Source organism: Labrus mixtus, chromosome 2, assembly GCF_963584025.1.
Source record: "Labrus mixtus chromosome 2, fLabMix1.1, whole genome shotgun sequence".
Taxonomy (NCBI): domain Eukaryota; kingdom Metazoa; phylum Chordata; class Actinopteri; order Labriformes; family Labridae; genus Labrus; species Labrus mixtus.
In genome coordinates this window covers 24117443-24132902 of record NC_083613.1, presented here as the reverse complement: position 1 = coordinate 24132902, position 15460 = coordinate 24117443, and the positions used below count along the sequence as shown (strand labels likewise).

General features: G+C 38.8%; 1 protein-coding gene across 6 annotated transcripts in view; it reads right to left on the bottom strand.

The window, feature by feature from the left end:
- Positions 1-4084: 4084 nt before the first annotated feature.
- The window catches only part of inpp4b (inositol polyphosphate-4-phosphatase type II B), a 136814-nt gene continuing 125438 nt past the window's right edge, over positions 4085-15460 (bottom strand). For 5 of the 6 annotated variants that reach the window (XM_061057476.1, XM_061057491.1, XM_061057499.1 and 2 more), the window contains 5 exons: positions 14550-14690; positions 14321-14418; positions 13822-13934; positions 13054-13208; positions 9510-9700 (listed from right to left, as the gene is read on the bottom strand). In XM_061057476.1, coding sequence (XP_060913459.1) covers positions 9526-9700; positions 13054-13208; positions 13822-13934; positions 14321-14418; positions 14550-14690 — 682 coding nt within the window. In that variant the 3' untranslated portion in view covers positions 9510-9525. Of the gene's footprint in view, positions 5214-9509; positions 9701-13053; positions 13209-13821; positions 13935-14320; positions 14419-14549; positions 14691-15460 lie in introns of those variants that run through there. The other variant, XM_061057483.1, reaches the window with a different exon arrangement.

Genomic DNA, 15460 nt, shown 5'->3' with positions numbered 1-15460 from the left:
GAGACAAACTTACTCTATGGCGCATCATGCAGTTGATCAATGTTTAATTTGTCTCTTTTGAATTTCAGGCTGGCTGTCCACCATGTGAAGCTTACTCACTTAGCAATATTACAATATTCCTCAACAGACTTAGTTATCTATTGAATGACTTGACTGAATTGGAGAATAAAAAGAAGACGTGAAATTATGTGAAAACTATAAGCTATATGTGTGAATATGTATATTTGTAAAGAATTGTGCCGTTGTTGTTTTTTTGGTTGTTCTGGCAGGCCGTCAACCAACGATCTTGAGCCTAAGAGAGCTCAAGAGCTCCCAGGAAAGTAGATGGTTAGTGACTGAGATTTACAGATAGATACATGCTGTGTGTCACTATCCATCTTGTAGTTGAGCATCTATAAAAGATGCATCATGGAGAAGCATACACTAGCAGCATGTACTGTAATAATAATTATACTGTTTTTATTAAGCTAACCGCTAAACACTATTGAATGTAATATGTATAATGATGTATCAAGTAACATCCTCAGAATATTATGTCACTCCAGTGAATTATGTCAAAACTGTAGAGTTTCATTGTATTTATTTAATCTGAAAAGTTATCTCAGTGAGGATAATAGCCTATTCACCATATCTGTAAACTAAACTCTACCTTCCACATGGCATCTTTAAATGATTTATCATTATCAATTATGTCAATTAAAATGTTGCACCAAGTTCAACTTCTCCGCCTGTGTGTTTTGTCCATAGACTGTTTTGTCTGCCTCACCACCTCAGGCACCTTGTGCAAACAATAGGAGGGCTTTCCCACGTGGGAGTAAGTTGGTCTGAACTCAAGTACAGACTTGAGAAATAAAAATGCTGAGCGCAAAACCTTCCTCATGACACTTTATGAGGACATTACGAGGACTACATTCAATGTAAATGTTCCGTACTGCCTTTGTTTGAACGCTGTTGTTTTTTTTTGTTCTATCCACTGTCCTATCTCTACATTAAAGGCGCAAAAAGCCCAAAAATAAATCTTTAAAAGAAGATCTGTGCTTCAAAATGTGACAATTGCTAGTGATGAGGGTTTCCTGCACAATAGCCATTGCCCAGTATTAAAAGGGGAAGTAGGGAAAGATTGTGGTAAATGCATTGTGTAAGCCTTGTAAGATAATGGCCAGTAAAGACAAAATTACAGAAGCAAGAGTGCACGTGTTAAAAATGCTGAAATAGGGTTTCCGGTTTGGGCGAGATGGAGTAGACAGGGGTTCCTCTTGGAAGAACACTGCCAAGCCCTCTCAGCGGACTTCAAGGCAACTATTTCAAAACTTGAAGCAAAGTTGGACCTTGTCCATGCTACAGTTTCGGACCATGCTCAGAAGATTACCTCACTCGAGGAAAATGCTAACTTGCAAGACGAGCGCCTAACAGCATTAGAAGCAACATGTGCTACGCTAACAGAGAGCAATGCTAAACTGCTAGCTAAAGTTAGTGACCTCGAGTTCTGGAGTTGGCGAAATAATATCTGATTGGTCGGCATACCAGAGTCCGTGGGGGGACCACGTCCAACCAACTTTTTCGCAGAGCTACTGATGGAGGTTTTTGGTGAGGGCTTCCTGGAATCGCCACCGGAGTGTGACAGGGCTCATCGGACACTCGCTAGTAAGCCGAAGCCGGAACAGAGACCAAGGCCCGTTATTATATGGCTACACAAATACCAGGTGAAGGAGAAGATCATCCGCGAGGCCCGGGCCAGGAGAGGCAAGTTACAGTTTCAAGGCTCCTCCATAGCCATCTACGAAGACTACGCTCCGGATGTTGTGGAACAACGCCAGAAATACCGAGACGTGATGTTGGAGCTTTATATCCTGGGCTTTAGGCCGGCACTGCTTTTCCCGGCCAGGCTTGTCATAGTAATGAAAGACGGAGGTAAGAAGTGATTCACATCGGTCACAGAGGCCAGAGACTTCATAGCAACCATCCGTAGGCAGGATACCTGACGGGCTTGTTCTGTCATTAGCCTCAGCGTCGGTGAGCTAATGTTATGCTAACATGCTAGTTGTTCCTTCTTTAGCCCAGGAAAGGGCTGAACTTGTCCATAGGCCACAGCATTAGCAGCCTTTAGCCTGCTACGGAGAAAACTGATGTGATAACCTGCACCTTAACTGAATGGACCTTCGAACTAACATTGCAACATTGGTATTTTCAAAGGCTCTACAACTCTGACTTAACTTTTTTTTAGGATTTTTTCTTTATTCTGCTATTTTTGCTCTTTAGTCTTAATCTAATTTCGATGCCTATATTTACAATACTGAGAGATATGAGAGTATCACAAGTTCACATTCTTGTGTATGGTGGTGACTTGATTCCTATGTATAGGCGACCACTGTTATTTTTTAAAATCTTATTTTAACTTTCGTCCCTCCTTATTTTCTCTCATCTGCCAGGCTATCTAGAGCATTTTTGCTTTATATTATACATTATACACCAGTTTAAGCTCTTATTGAAGTTTGGTGGTACTCAAACTCATTCTGTTACTACTCTACTCATATGAGTGGCTTGTTATCAATATTAGTAACTTACTTTACCAGTAATTCCTAATTATAGATGGCGATCTGGCAAATATGCGGAATGTTTTGATAATATCCTCTCTGTAAGGTCATTGTTGTTTATGTGCCTCGTTCAGGAAGGTGTTTGCGTCAGTTTACTCTCAAGATATTTGCACACTTGGGTTGAGATATATCTCGCGATCGTATGTTCACTTTATTTCTATTTTTGACTTATGGGATCAGTTACTGTTAATGTAAGGGAGGAGACCCCGGAAGTTAGCACTAAGCTAAGTTAGGCTTAGCCGAGAGCGAGAGAGCTCAGAGAAGGTTCTTATTTGGGGTTATTAGGGGTAGTTGCGAATTAGACTGGCTGTTTTGTTGATATGTATTTTTCGGCTTCTTGTCTTTTGTTTGTTCCTTTTTATTTTGGTATCTATATATGTTTTCTCTCCCTCCTCCTACACTCTTCCCATCTCTCTCCGCAGTGTGCTGCACAGCGTCAGATAGACTTTTCCCTATGGTCCAATAGATGGCTGATATTGTTACGATGTCAAGTAGTGGAGTCCGGGTGATTTCTCGGAACACCAAGGGCATGAACAACATCATCAAAATTGCTAAGGTCTTGACACGGTTGCAACATCTTAAAGGGGACATTATGTCATTATATCTGCAGGAAAGTCATCTTAAAACATCAGACACCCTCCGTATTAAGAGCAGGGCTCGACATTATAACTGACCCGCTGGCCCGGATGAATGATTGACAGAGTCCGGGCCAGCTGATTGCACAAAACCCAAAAAATGCTGAAATAGATGAGTGTGCATTCTGCTCAGTATTTCCTAAGTATATTAACTGACACATCGTTATCCTCATAGCGTAATTGCCTATTATTGTCCTCAGCCTATCAGAATGCTTTTTACATTCCAAAATCACTATCTGCCTAAGTCATCTCTTTGACTTAGGCATTTTTGACGCTACGTACAAAGATGGCAGCCCCCTTGAAAAACCGGGCTCAGCTGACCACACAAATTAAGCATTAGCTCTTCTCTTTGATTAATCTTGTATGGTAGTTCATATTTCTTCAACTTTCTATAGAGTAAATGTACTTTCAGTCGATCATAGAAATTATGAACTGCAGAGGTGTGGACTCCAGTCACATAACGTGGAATGTGTTTTTCCTTCTTTTCTGAAAACCTTTTCTGAAAAGAACGTCTCCTGCTGGATAATCCACTGTACTTTAGTTTTAATCTGTGTTTACCTAAGACTTTTCCGACATAAGAAAATAAACAAACACTCACGTTGTTCTAGGTCCTCGCAGCTCTAAAGGGAGGATTGTTTAAACATGATGAGCTGACAGAGGAAGGTTGGATGGTTCCTATCTTAATTTCTGGACAGTGTCTTTCTGCCAGGACCCTGCAGAGTGCTGATGGATTTCAATACTTAGGGTTTATAAATTCAATAAGAGGAGGCAAGAAATACACTTTTTTGGAGCCACATTTGAAAAAACTACAGGCTGTGATTACATTATTACACACACCATATTAAATCACAAAAGTCCACATTAAAACAGGCATTTATTCAATTCCATATAGATCACTTTATTTGTTCAATGTGTAACACAACAATACATGCACTTAAGTCCAAGGTATCAAACCTTAGCATATAAAATCATTTTAGAATATAAAAATAAATAATGAATTTTCTTATACAGCATTAAAAATGATGGTCCAAAATCCTCATCCTAATTTAGGATTCCACCTGTACATCACTGTGGTTTCACTGACCTGTACCTTGAAATACTAAACTGTTATGGGAAAGGGGGCAAGTGCTACTTTAATTAGAATGGGATAAGTTGTTAAAATGAATCAGGATGCAGATCATGCACTCTTGGCATGTTTTGAACACCCTGTCAAACAGCTCTCTCTTAATAAATGAGACTAGGTCTAAAAAGGATTCGGGGGAAGTTTTGATCTGAATACAGATGAACCTTTGCCACACAGGACACACATTCACAACAGCAAACATTGACTGAGGTTATAAACCGTTTCTTTTCATTGTGGAGAGAAGTATTAACACCAGGCCCAAAATACTGCACCTTGAAGTTAAACAGTGTTGTCACGTATACATACACAGTCATGCACACTCAAACATGTTTTTGAAAAATGTCATTCTACAAAAGGGGAGTTGTTCCAGCACATAATTACCCTAACATATATTACAGCCACTCACAAAATTTCAACAAACTCTTATTTAGTTGCTCCGTATATTGCTGCATAGGTCATGTAAATAAACAAAGCAAAAACCGAAAGTGCATTTATTTTACATGTAATAGTTTTTTATCAAATCCAGCATGGGGTGAAACAATCTTAACCCCCCACCCCCTCAAAGCAAAGCAACAAGAAAACCTAATAAATGAACAGCAACATAAAACAACCAGCAAATGATTGTGACTACTTAAGTTGAAACATTTCATACTTTCACTATAGTTTCTAAGCTTACATGTGACTTCCTGTGAATAAAACCACTGTTTTTCAGCACCTGGTTCATGTCCTCAAGAGTCAACTTTCCCATACGTCCCCTCCGGTGGTCGGTAACACTTCGGAAAGGCCATCAGCTGCAACATGTTGAAGGCATACTTCCTGCATCTAATATTCTTTTGGACGTTCTCAATGCGACATCCTTCTCTGGGGATCAAATAAATAGGGTGAAGAGGAATGAAAGAAAGAAAAGAAATGGAAAGGGAAAAAAGTAAACATGAATAGGTTTAAAAAAAAAAAGGTGTGATGATTGATAAAAATCTTCAAATGAGGCTTTAAACAAGACAAGAACCCAAAACACTGATTTGTGTTTGAATCTGTTTTCAATATTCTTTATAAGTATTTTGTTTCATTTAAACACTAAAAACTTTGTCTTCTTAAATTATGTAATTTGCTTATCAAACAGAGAAGAAGCATTCTCTTAAATAATTGGTCTGAAATGGATTGGTTTAAATTTCTGAGGGCGAACTAGTAGGATAAGTGCTTTAAATACTCATTTTTTACTGATTAAAAAGCTTTGTTGAAGCCAACGCTCCAATCATATTCATCCCAACGTTATGTCCCGCCTTCTATCACATGATCGGTTCTTTCCCGTGTCAGTAGGAAATACATCATGACACAGTGGTTAGATACTCTTGAAGTTCTGTTTAGTGGGTACTTTAACCAGATAACCACGCCAAGGGTTAGACAAACACATGATAATCACATGACTTGGTTGGAATGAAAAAGAAAGATGCAGCATGTATTAGGGGTGTAACAGTAAAGGCCCATGTGTATTTGTTCTGCACCGTCACAATACGGACGTCATGGTTCGGTGCAAGTCACATGAAGAATATGTCTGATTGGAGAAAACATGGCAGTCACACATTGCAGTATCTACACCCCAATTCAGGTGGCTGTAATGCTTATAACTATAGAAGGAGTGTAATGCAAGATGACATGGCGGACCTAGAAGATTCGCCTGCTTCTTTAAATCAGCTGTGTGGGAATATAAGACTGCATCAACCAGACCCACTAAAGAAAAGAGGTGACCAACAACTTACGCCTGTTGCTTTTAAATGGTATGCGCCCACATGCAGCAAAAGAGGACATGAAGTATTAATTAAAAGTGCTCAAGCCTTGTTACTATTATTATTGTTATTAATCAGACATGTGTTTTATTCTAACTGCTTATTATTAAACCCTACCTCTTTAAGTCCAGGTGTTAGATTAAGACATTTGTATTAATGTTCAGTAAAAATAGTCGTAGACATGAGCTGGTAGCAGATTTTACACCCAAGGTGTTCAAAAGAAACTTGATGGGGAGATGAATTCATGGAAAATAGATTGTGTATCTACCAAAATATGTGTCTCCTGTGTTTTAGTAAGGAAGACTACCACATATGGTAAAGGACCCCCACTGTTCCTGGACGTGGTTAAGGCATTTAACTAGTGCACAGCCCTCACACGCACTACAAGCCTATCCAAACACAGGTAGCCCAAAAGAACATAACAGCCTAAAAACCTCACCATGATTTCATATAGCAATTTATTGTAAGAAAGGCTAGAAGCAGAATACAAATAGTTTGTGTAGAACTTTTTGGAATACTTCTCGACCTTCTGGGGATCATGACCACTGCTCTAGATTATGATTTGTTGTTTTTCTACAACTATCTAAGCCCATTTCCCTCCTTGTACTAAAAGTATATTTTCCCTCACTCTAAACAAAAACTCAAAAAAAAAAGTTTTCCTTTTGTTTTCATGTTTCATTGAATTGTGTCAGGCAAAGGGCAAAAATCTTCTTTTTATTCAAAACTGGATCACCTAGGTATAATTATTGCCATCTTGAATATCAATCCCCAAAATCTAGCTGTAGCCACACCAGGATTGGACTCATTTTTCTAGGTCTTAATATCTCAAAGGGCCTTCATACTGTCCTAACCCATGTCTACTAATGCTTCAATCATGTATCAAAGATTATGTGTCTGTAAGTAATCATAATGAGATGTGGGGCCAGAACCAGACGGTTAAGTTTCCAGACACGTGACAGGTGACTGATACGTGTTGTAAGTGCTGAGTGTGTTTTATGAGTTTTTGTTTGATCTCAGCACAAACTGGAATGTGTTTAACTACTGCCCTAATTCTAAGAACAGCACCACAACTACGCCATTCAAACAGCTCAGGCCTAAATCAGCTTATCTGTGACTCAGTCACAACAAATAAGTCACACTACAAGCTACCTGGATGTGCATTCTGCTGTAGGTCCTATTGCTTTTATGGGATAACAACACCGTGTTAAAGCATTTAACCGGCTTGTAAAACAGCACAGTATGAAAGTGGTGAGAAATGGGACCATCTGAATTCAGGCTTACCAATAAAGTTTAATTAATGTGATGGTATTTCCAAATCTGGAACTCGATTAATAAATAATCGGCCTTCTGTCCGCTTCCAATTGTTCCTTAAAGGGTCATTTGATTCATTATTAATCAAAGTGTCTAACGTACAGTAGTCTGTTCATAACTGCTGTAAGTGGGCCTTTGTAATATGAAAAGAGTAGCTGTTTAAGTTAAATGTCATTTTTCTGAGCTTGCAGAGGCACATGCCAAATGCCAAGCGCTTCTAAAATATTTTAGATTGGGGGAGGGAAGGGTTTCAATCAACATGTCATTACCTCAGAATGAAACTGAAACTACTGCTTTAATAAATGACCAGAGTTAGAAGTATACGGGGACACAGATTTAGTTTTCTCTGTATTCCAGTCAATATCAGAGTGAGCCCAGCAACTTTCACAGGGTTTTCAGAGCTACACAGGTCCTTCTTTACTATGCTTGTTTTTTTCTGTATTTGTGCTGGAAAAAAAGCAGATGAGGTCAGCATAAGGATAGGAAGCTTCTGGCATTAGAGGAAAGAGGTAGATGCACTACAGTGTTAGAAAACACATTCAGCATTACAATACACAGGGAAATATAAAAAAAATCTTCTCACTCGTTTAACACAACATGATGAACATAGGTAAAGAAACTGTACACAGCAAAACACTTTAACACACATGCTTTTTGACTACTCTACACTGATGTTGCAAAATGAGCTGTGGTTCATCACTGTAAAGATTTGTCTTTTAACTAGTAACATATTAATTTATTTTCCCGCTATGACTAATTTCATCGTTTTCTCACATTTTTCCCCGTAATCAAGTCTGAGTCCAGCTGGCAGTTGTACACCTTCTCAAGGTTTTGAACAACAAAAACTGGAGATTTCATCTGGATAAAAACCAGGATTGGATCATCTGATGTTAGCTGATTGGAAATTTTTTTTTTTTCCTTTTGTACAACCTGACTTCAAAATTGGACCCTATCTGTTATCAAATGGTCCAGGAAGCACATTCCTATATGAGGCAGAATTCACAGTTAAATTGCCTCTCTCTAATTGCTATGCATTGAGTAATGTTAAAATCTGCAAAGAGCAACACTGGCACATGCACAGAGCACACCATAATGGACTAATGTTGCAGTTCAGAGCTATTAAGAAGACACAATGAGAAGCAGCAGTATCATTAAGAAGGAATTCCAGCTACTAATATCATAAAAAATTATAGTTTGATAGTAGAGTCCAAAGAGTAGCAGTTAGCTTCTCCTCAGCTGCCATACTAAATCTGCTCTAGGAACAATGAGGACACTACATGTAAGCTCGGTTGCAGAAATGATAAAATCCATTTTGAATTGGTTCAACAGTGCCTGATGCCTAATCCACTTATGAATCATTGCATTATATATGAAATGACATCTTGACAAAATGTCTTTTACTTTTTCCATCTTTGCCAAAGAGCTCAAATGTTGTCCCAAACTATTTTAAGCAGATCAGTGAGCTCAACTGTTTTATGGGCGGGGGGCACGTTTTCCTCGCTATGAAGAACACAGTGACTTTGGTAATTTGGGGGTAAATCCCACATATAGTTACCCTGCTGCTCAAACTACAAACAGTTTGTATTAATCCACAGATAGAAGTTGTCCACAACAAATATGCTTTTTTTTAATATCTGAGTAAAGTTGCAAAAAGCTACAGTGCAGAGAGATTAAGTACAAACACAAGGTAATAAAAGTGCAAATTTGTAACCTTTTTAAATTGAAATGTAATAGATATTAAAGAGGAAGATATATTTTGATAACCAAACTTGTCTGTTTGTGTGAACTTTACTTGAGCATGACTCTAAAGAAAGTCAGGACTTGTTATGTATTAAGAGGTGGAAGAGTTAGTCAGAAAAGATTGCTGATAAACCAGGAAATACTGATCTCTTACTGTCTAATTGAAATCAATTTGACCCAACCCTAGCTGATGAACCATACACGCTGAGGTCTTTAGCTGACTAATGTGCTTATTGCACTTAATCAAAAAAGCCAATCAAATCCCATTATTACGAGACATAAAATATTCATCAGCAAACAGAAAGAAAGGAGTGAGTGGAGATGGCATTGTCAGCAATTTATTGATATTTTGCAAGCAGAAAAACAAGACTTAAAATGAGCCACACGACCAGTAAGTGGGAGCTAACGAGCAGCAGAGCAATGGGGTAAAAGTGTCGTGACGCTGGTTTGCTCTCTGTCACGGCGCCAGCTTCAGGGTCCTCCCACTGCCCAATGTCTCCCTGGGTCAGCCGACTGCGGGGGGCGCCCGTCAGAGTGAAAGAGAACGGACAGAGACAGATCAAAACACGGCCATGTTAGTACAGTCTAGATTCTGTCTAAGTGGGACTTCAGGCACAGATTGATCACATGGGAGACACTGCAGGCTGCTACCACAAGGCCCACTTAGACACAGAGAATTAGTGCACACTTAGCCAGGAAATGACACACAGAGCTGAGATGTGAGAAACAAGCTCACAGAAAGCTGAGATGGCAGAGGATGCAGACAGGAGGCATGCATCAAAGGTGCAATGAAGGATGTGTTTCCATTACATCCCGGTGAGACGCACTCTGACAAGTCTAGAGCGGAAGAATTGTGTTTAGGGTGGTATTGTTACAGGTTTCCTTACGGAAAGTGACACTTGTCTTAAAGTTTGCTGTACACTACGTACAGACTTGACTCTATCAGAGGGCCATGTGAGAGTTTATAGTGTGTTCTTTTTTTGCCTTTATGTTGATAATGTAAGAAAGCCTAGACATTGTTGGACCTAGTTGTAGAAACAGCATACAGGAAATACCTGATGGTTGGACTGATAAGAGGCTGTATGTAACTGTATGACGACATCATGTTCAGTAAATTACAGCTGTTTATATAAACTTGTCATTTTGATTACAGCCGGGCAAACAAGTTTAGCTCCAGCTGGTCTCACCATAAACATTAAGCCTTCCAAAAGCACACTTGCCAATCAATTAACTGACAAATAATGAGAAATGAGTTCCTCACTTTCCTTCGACTAAAACACGCACAATTCTTTGCAAAGCTGCTGGAGTCACTGCACATGTTACATTAGACAAATGCAACTTTATTAACCTATAAAACTACAGCAATAAAAAATGTTTTGTTGCTGACTCACATTGTTCCTGTGCAGTTTGAATTTCACTGAAGCGAGTCGATTGCTTCCTGAAGTGATACGGTATGATAGTACAAGCTGGATAGGTTTGGATACTGATCCAACTGGCAAAATCTGTAATCTTTATGAATGCACTGATAGTAGTGTTTGTTTTTTATCTTGTTTTAGTCAACATGTGTGTCAAAGTGCGTGGATCTGAGAAGAATAATTGATTACTTTTAGGTTATTTATTGAGCCACAGCAAATACAAACACATAGAAACACTGCAGCTTGTGTTGTTTTTTCATCTTTCAAACGGGAGCTGTTTGGCGTGTGTTGAATATTTTTGGACATGAGTAATGATATTTAGAGGCCATGCATAGCGTAAATGGAATCATTTGGTTTAATATTAGCCTTATTACATTCTACTCCAGGGTTAAACATGTGCCAGGGCTAATTTAAAGCCTGTCAGCTTTAAATGTCATGGGAAAAAATTCAAGTCAGGAACAAAGAGCTTTTAGGAGACAGAAATGTATCGCTATAGAGCAATATATCTGTTGTGAAAATGAATTTCATTTAACCAACCCTCCACCTGTTTTTTCTTTTGTTTTCCTTTTAAAAACCTTTTTGGTTTTTTAAGATTGATGCATTTATAAATGTAATACTCTACATACTAATTGTGCAGATGTCTTTATATGAAATAAAATGAATAAACACTTCAAACATTTTGAACAGATCATTTGCTGAAAAGATTGCTTTATATGCATTGTTTTTGTTTTGTGATTTAGCAAACGTACAGTAGCATGTTATCCCTTTATCAACCCACCCCATAAAGAAACTCAGGGATAATTTATCACTGTTCAGATTTAAGTTGCTTCAAACTCTGAAATTTGTCCCTGGATTATTTAGTAAACAACAAAAAGAAAGGAGGTCCTTTCAGAATAACGATAGAGAGGATGAGAGACTGATCTACTGATATATATTAACAAGTAGATTTCTACATACTTGTATTGTAACATGTTTCCTAAAGTCCATAATGGTGTCAGGTTGAACAGTAGTTCACACAGGGTTGATATTCGTTGGATAAATGGGATTCTTTGGTTTCATGTTTGTGTGTTTGAAGATGGTGCAGCCAGCTGTTTAAGCTGTTTATGTGATGTTAAGTTGGACGTATTAAGAGTATTAACTTGTTGCCTTAAACCTAATATTAGTTGATATGAAACTGGAAATGTGTTTTAAGAGTAACACTATCATGAACTAATCCTCAACTACACAGTGAGTTGAAGATTATTCTGTCACTTCTTTCTTTGGTCATGTGATGTCCTATTCTCAGACTCATCTCACACAGCTGCTATCAGGACATTACCACAGGCACTTCAGATGTGCACTTCACCATGGCCTTAAAAAAAGATTAGAAACTAGGGTTTGTCACATTCGGGCGGATGCAGATGTAGATGTTTACCCTGCTGGCCAACACACACACATTAGAGGCAGCAGTGTCCCTGCAGCGCTCAGAGGAACATGCATGGCTGCCTTTGAAAATGGGAGGTAAGATGCTGATGGTGAAGGGAGCACATGATGATGCTTAAACTGTCAGATTAAACAGTGATACACTGGAGGGCAAGCTGCAGATGAAATGTTCTGTTGTGAGCAATGGACATCAGCTCGTACTTACAGGCGTTGCAGGCTATTACTTTAACCACATTTTTGTAATGACATGTTTCTTTAGGGGTTACTTAATGCAACTTCTAAATCGTCTGTAATATTATCTCAGGGTGTCCGTGAATAAAATAGGTTTGAAGGGTATCATTATTTTTTTGATTTTGATAACCAGAAAACTCTGTCACTTCTACAACACAGTGGAGGTGAATCATATCTTATCTGTTCTCCACCAAACACAAAATCCATAGAAGTTACTGCCAAACGCTCCAATATCATTTTGTTGTTGAGAGCAGTTCCATTGAAATGGTTGGGAATATCTAGAGTAAACATAAACATGAGTCAAAAGGTTTTGGGGGTGTGGGCAGGACTCCCTGAGATTATTTTGAGCAAATGTTAAATTGACTGAAATGTACGTATCTATGGTATTTATTTTACACTTGTACCGTTCAAAGTGCGTTAAACTACATGTCACATTCAGCCTATTGACACATGCACATCCTTATGCTGATGGCGGAGGCACATTCACAAACACTCCACAATGATGGCTATGCCTTCAGGAGCATTGTGGGATCAGGACTCTTTGACATGCGGACGAGAGCAGGGCATTGAATTGCTGTTATGACCATACAAGTTTTATCTCCTGAGTACCAGCAATTTCATATAAAAAACAAAACTATCGGCATGGATACAGAACACAGAGCCGCTAAAACAACCCTGTGTTTTTGCATATTATTTGTATATCTGAAGTTTGTACAGAGCATGCAGCATGTTTGCGAGTCGATGGAGTAATAACTTGCACCCTTCATATTTAAGACTTGTTTCATCTTCCTGTCTTACCTTCGCATACAGTCGAGAGCACGGATGAAGAAATCCTTGCTGAGCTGGTGTTCATCACGTAGGAGAGCACACTGCTCTAATGTGACAGACATTGATGTCCGGTCTTTGGCACTTTTACAGCTGGTGAACCTGATGCCATTTAACCTTCGGCAGATCTGGCAGCAAGCAGAGACAAAAAAACAAAAACAAATAATGTATCAATGCAAACTTTTCGTCAGAAGAAGTGATCCATTTGTAGAAACTCTTTGCCTTGTTAAACGTTAATTTCGAACAGATATAGTGGTACCCCTTAAAGTTTGCCACAAAAGTCTGGACAAATCAATCCATGATCCCCAAAGGATGAATTATAAAAACTTTCCCCTTTGCTTTCCTCTAGCGCCATTATTAGGTGAAAATCTACATTTCTCAACTTCCCATCAGCCTTGTGCTAATTATCAGACAATAGCGTACTTTCATTTCAATCATGACTCATGTTCAACATCAACACATAGCAAATAGCAGACTCTCAATCATGTTCTAACAGATATTTGTGACTCATTTGAGTCACTGACACTGAATATCACAATCCATCATACTCAGGTAGCTCAGCTCAGTGTTTAAAACAAAACCCATGACATATTCATGCGTGAGAATGTCACACTCGGCCATATCTACATATCTAGGAACCACCTTTACCCTGGTTTTGCAATAGTAAGTTGACTTATGCAGTTCAGAGGAAACTGTCCTTCCTTGACAGGGACAGAAATTACAGAAAGAAACACCGCTCACCGTTCCAGCAATCCACAGTATCTCCACATTCTTTCTCTTCTTTGTAACTACATTCTGGCCCAGGGTTTCAAGTAATTCCTTAATGTCAGTCTGTGTCTGATAACACGGTAGACCTGTTCACAGAAAACACAATGGCTGTAAGTGGTTTGGTTTCTTGATTTATTCCGCTGATAGCAAAAATCCATTGGACTGGTTACCACTCAGGACTGAATGCAGGTTCTGTTGCATTTCTTGCTGTTAACATTCAAAAAGGAAAACTTTTGACTTTGTTTAGATAATGCAATCCAAAGATTCACTTTCCAGCTGATTAAAAACAATCAATTATCCTGATTGGGTTAACTCCATAAGGGTCTCAATGCACATTGAAACACATTTTTATGATTATTTGAAACAACTGCTTCCCTTTGGCTTTCCAGCAGAACACAAGAGTTCCCTAAAGATAAACAAAGATACATCCCAATTGTCTTTTGTTAAGGGAGATAAAAAGTTGTACACTTACATTCTAGTGGCACCTTTTCACTTAATGATTTGTAATAGGCTTCTAACATCTCAAAGTTTTTCTGGTTTATTCTCTCTTGTAATGAGATATCGCCAAACCTGAGAGGGTGACACAGAGAATCAGGGCAGTTATTATGGAGCATCACCAAGAAGCTCAGTATGTTTTGACAGTTAAGAGTAAATCATATAGTTGCACAATAACACAGATCAGTTTAATGCTGCACAAGTACCTCTCTGCTATAGTTTGCTGTTCATTGATGCCCACATTAAACAGCACTGGGAATACTCGTAGAGGCTTGCCCTCCTTGATCTCCTCTGGCAAGGTCTGGAAAACCAGTCGTGGTAATGGCACTTCTACAGTGAAGTGGTCTCTGAATGCAGGGAGAGAAAAAAACAAACAAGGTAAAAAGACAAAACGTTGGAACAGAAATTCAACATGTTTTGCAATGCCGTAGAATTTGATACGTTTGGGAAGTTGTACAATTCGACACCTAAGACAGGCCTGTGCAAGCTGTAAAAAGAGAGATAGGCGGTGTGTGCATAAGAGAAAGTGTGCAAAAGTGTGGGAGGCAGATCTTAAAATGGAGGCGGGAGGGGCACAAGGAGCATCAGCTTATCATTCTTTGCTAAATTTAAACATTAAACAGCTCTCATAAAGTTGCTTGAACTTTTATGAGAAATGAGGTGAACAACCTGTGATTGACCTGCGGGGACAGTGAGGGCACTCTACAAACCCAACCTGTCACACCACACTGCTCAAAACTAAAGAATCCCACAACAAATAATTATGAACATCTGGACTAAAATATACAAAGATCCAAAGTTGTAAAGCTTGGCATACAAGTCATTTTCCACTGTGCAGTTCACTTGGGGCTTTCTCTGGCCCAAACAGCACATACTACATTTTGTTTGATTCACATGCAGCACTTGCATATAAATAGCAACAAAAAAAAAAACGACAGTCTCCTCCCAGTGGTCACTTCCTGTGCGTGACAACAGTAAACAATGATTGCAGCAGTTCAACGTTTTGGCACTTTGCTTTTTAATGCTCACATACTTTTATATCTTAAAGAAATAAATAATAGTTCACCTTAACACTTCTGCATTCTCATTGTATGGCCACTAACTGACCTCCTGCCTC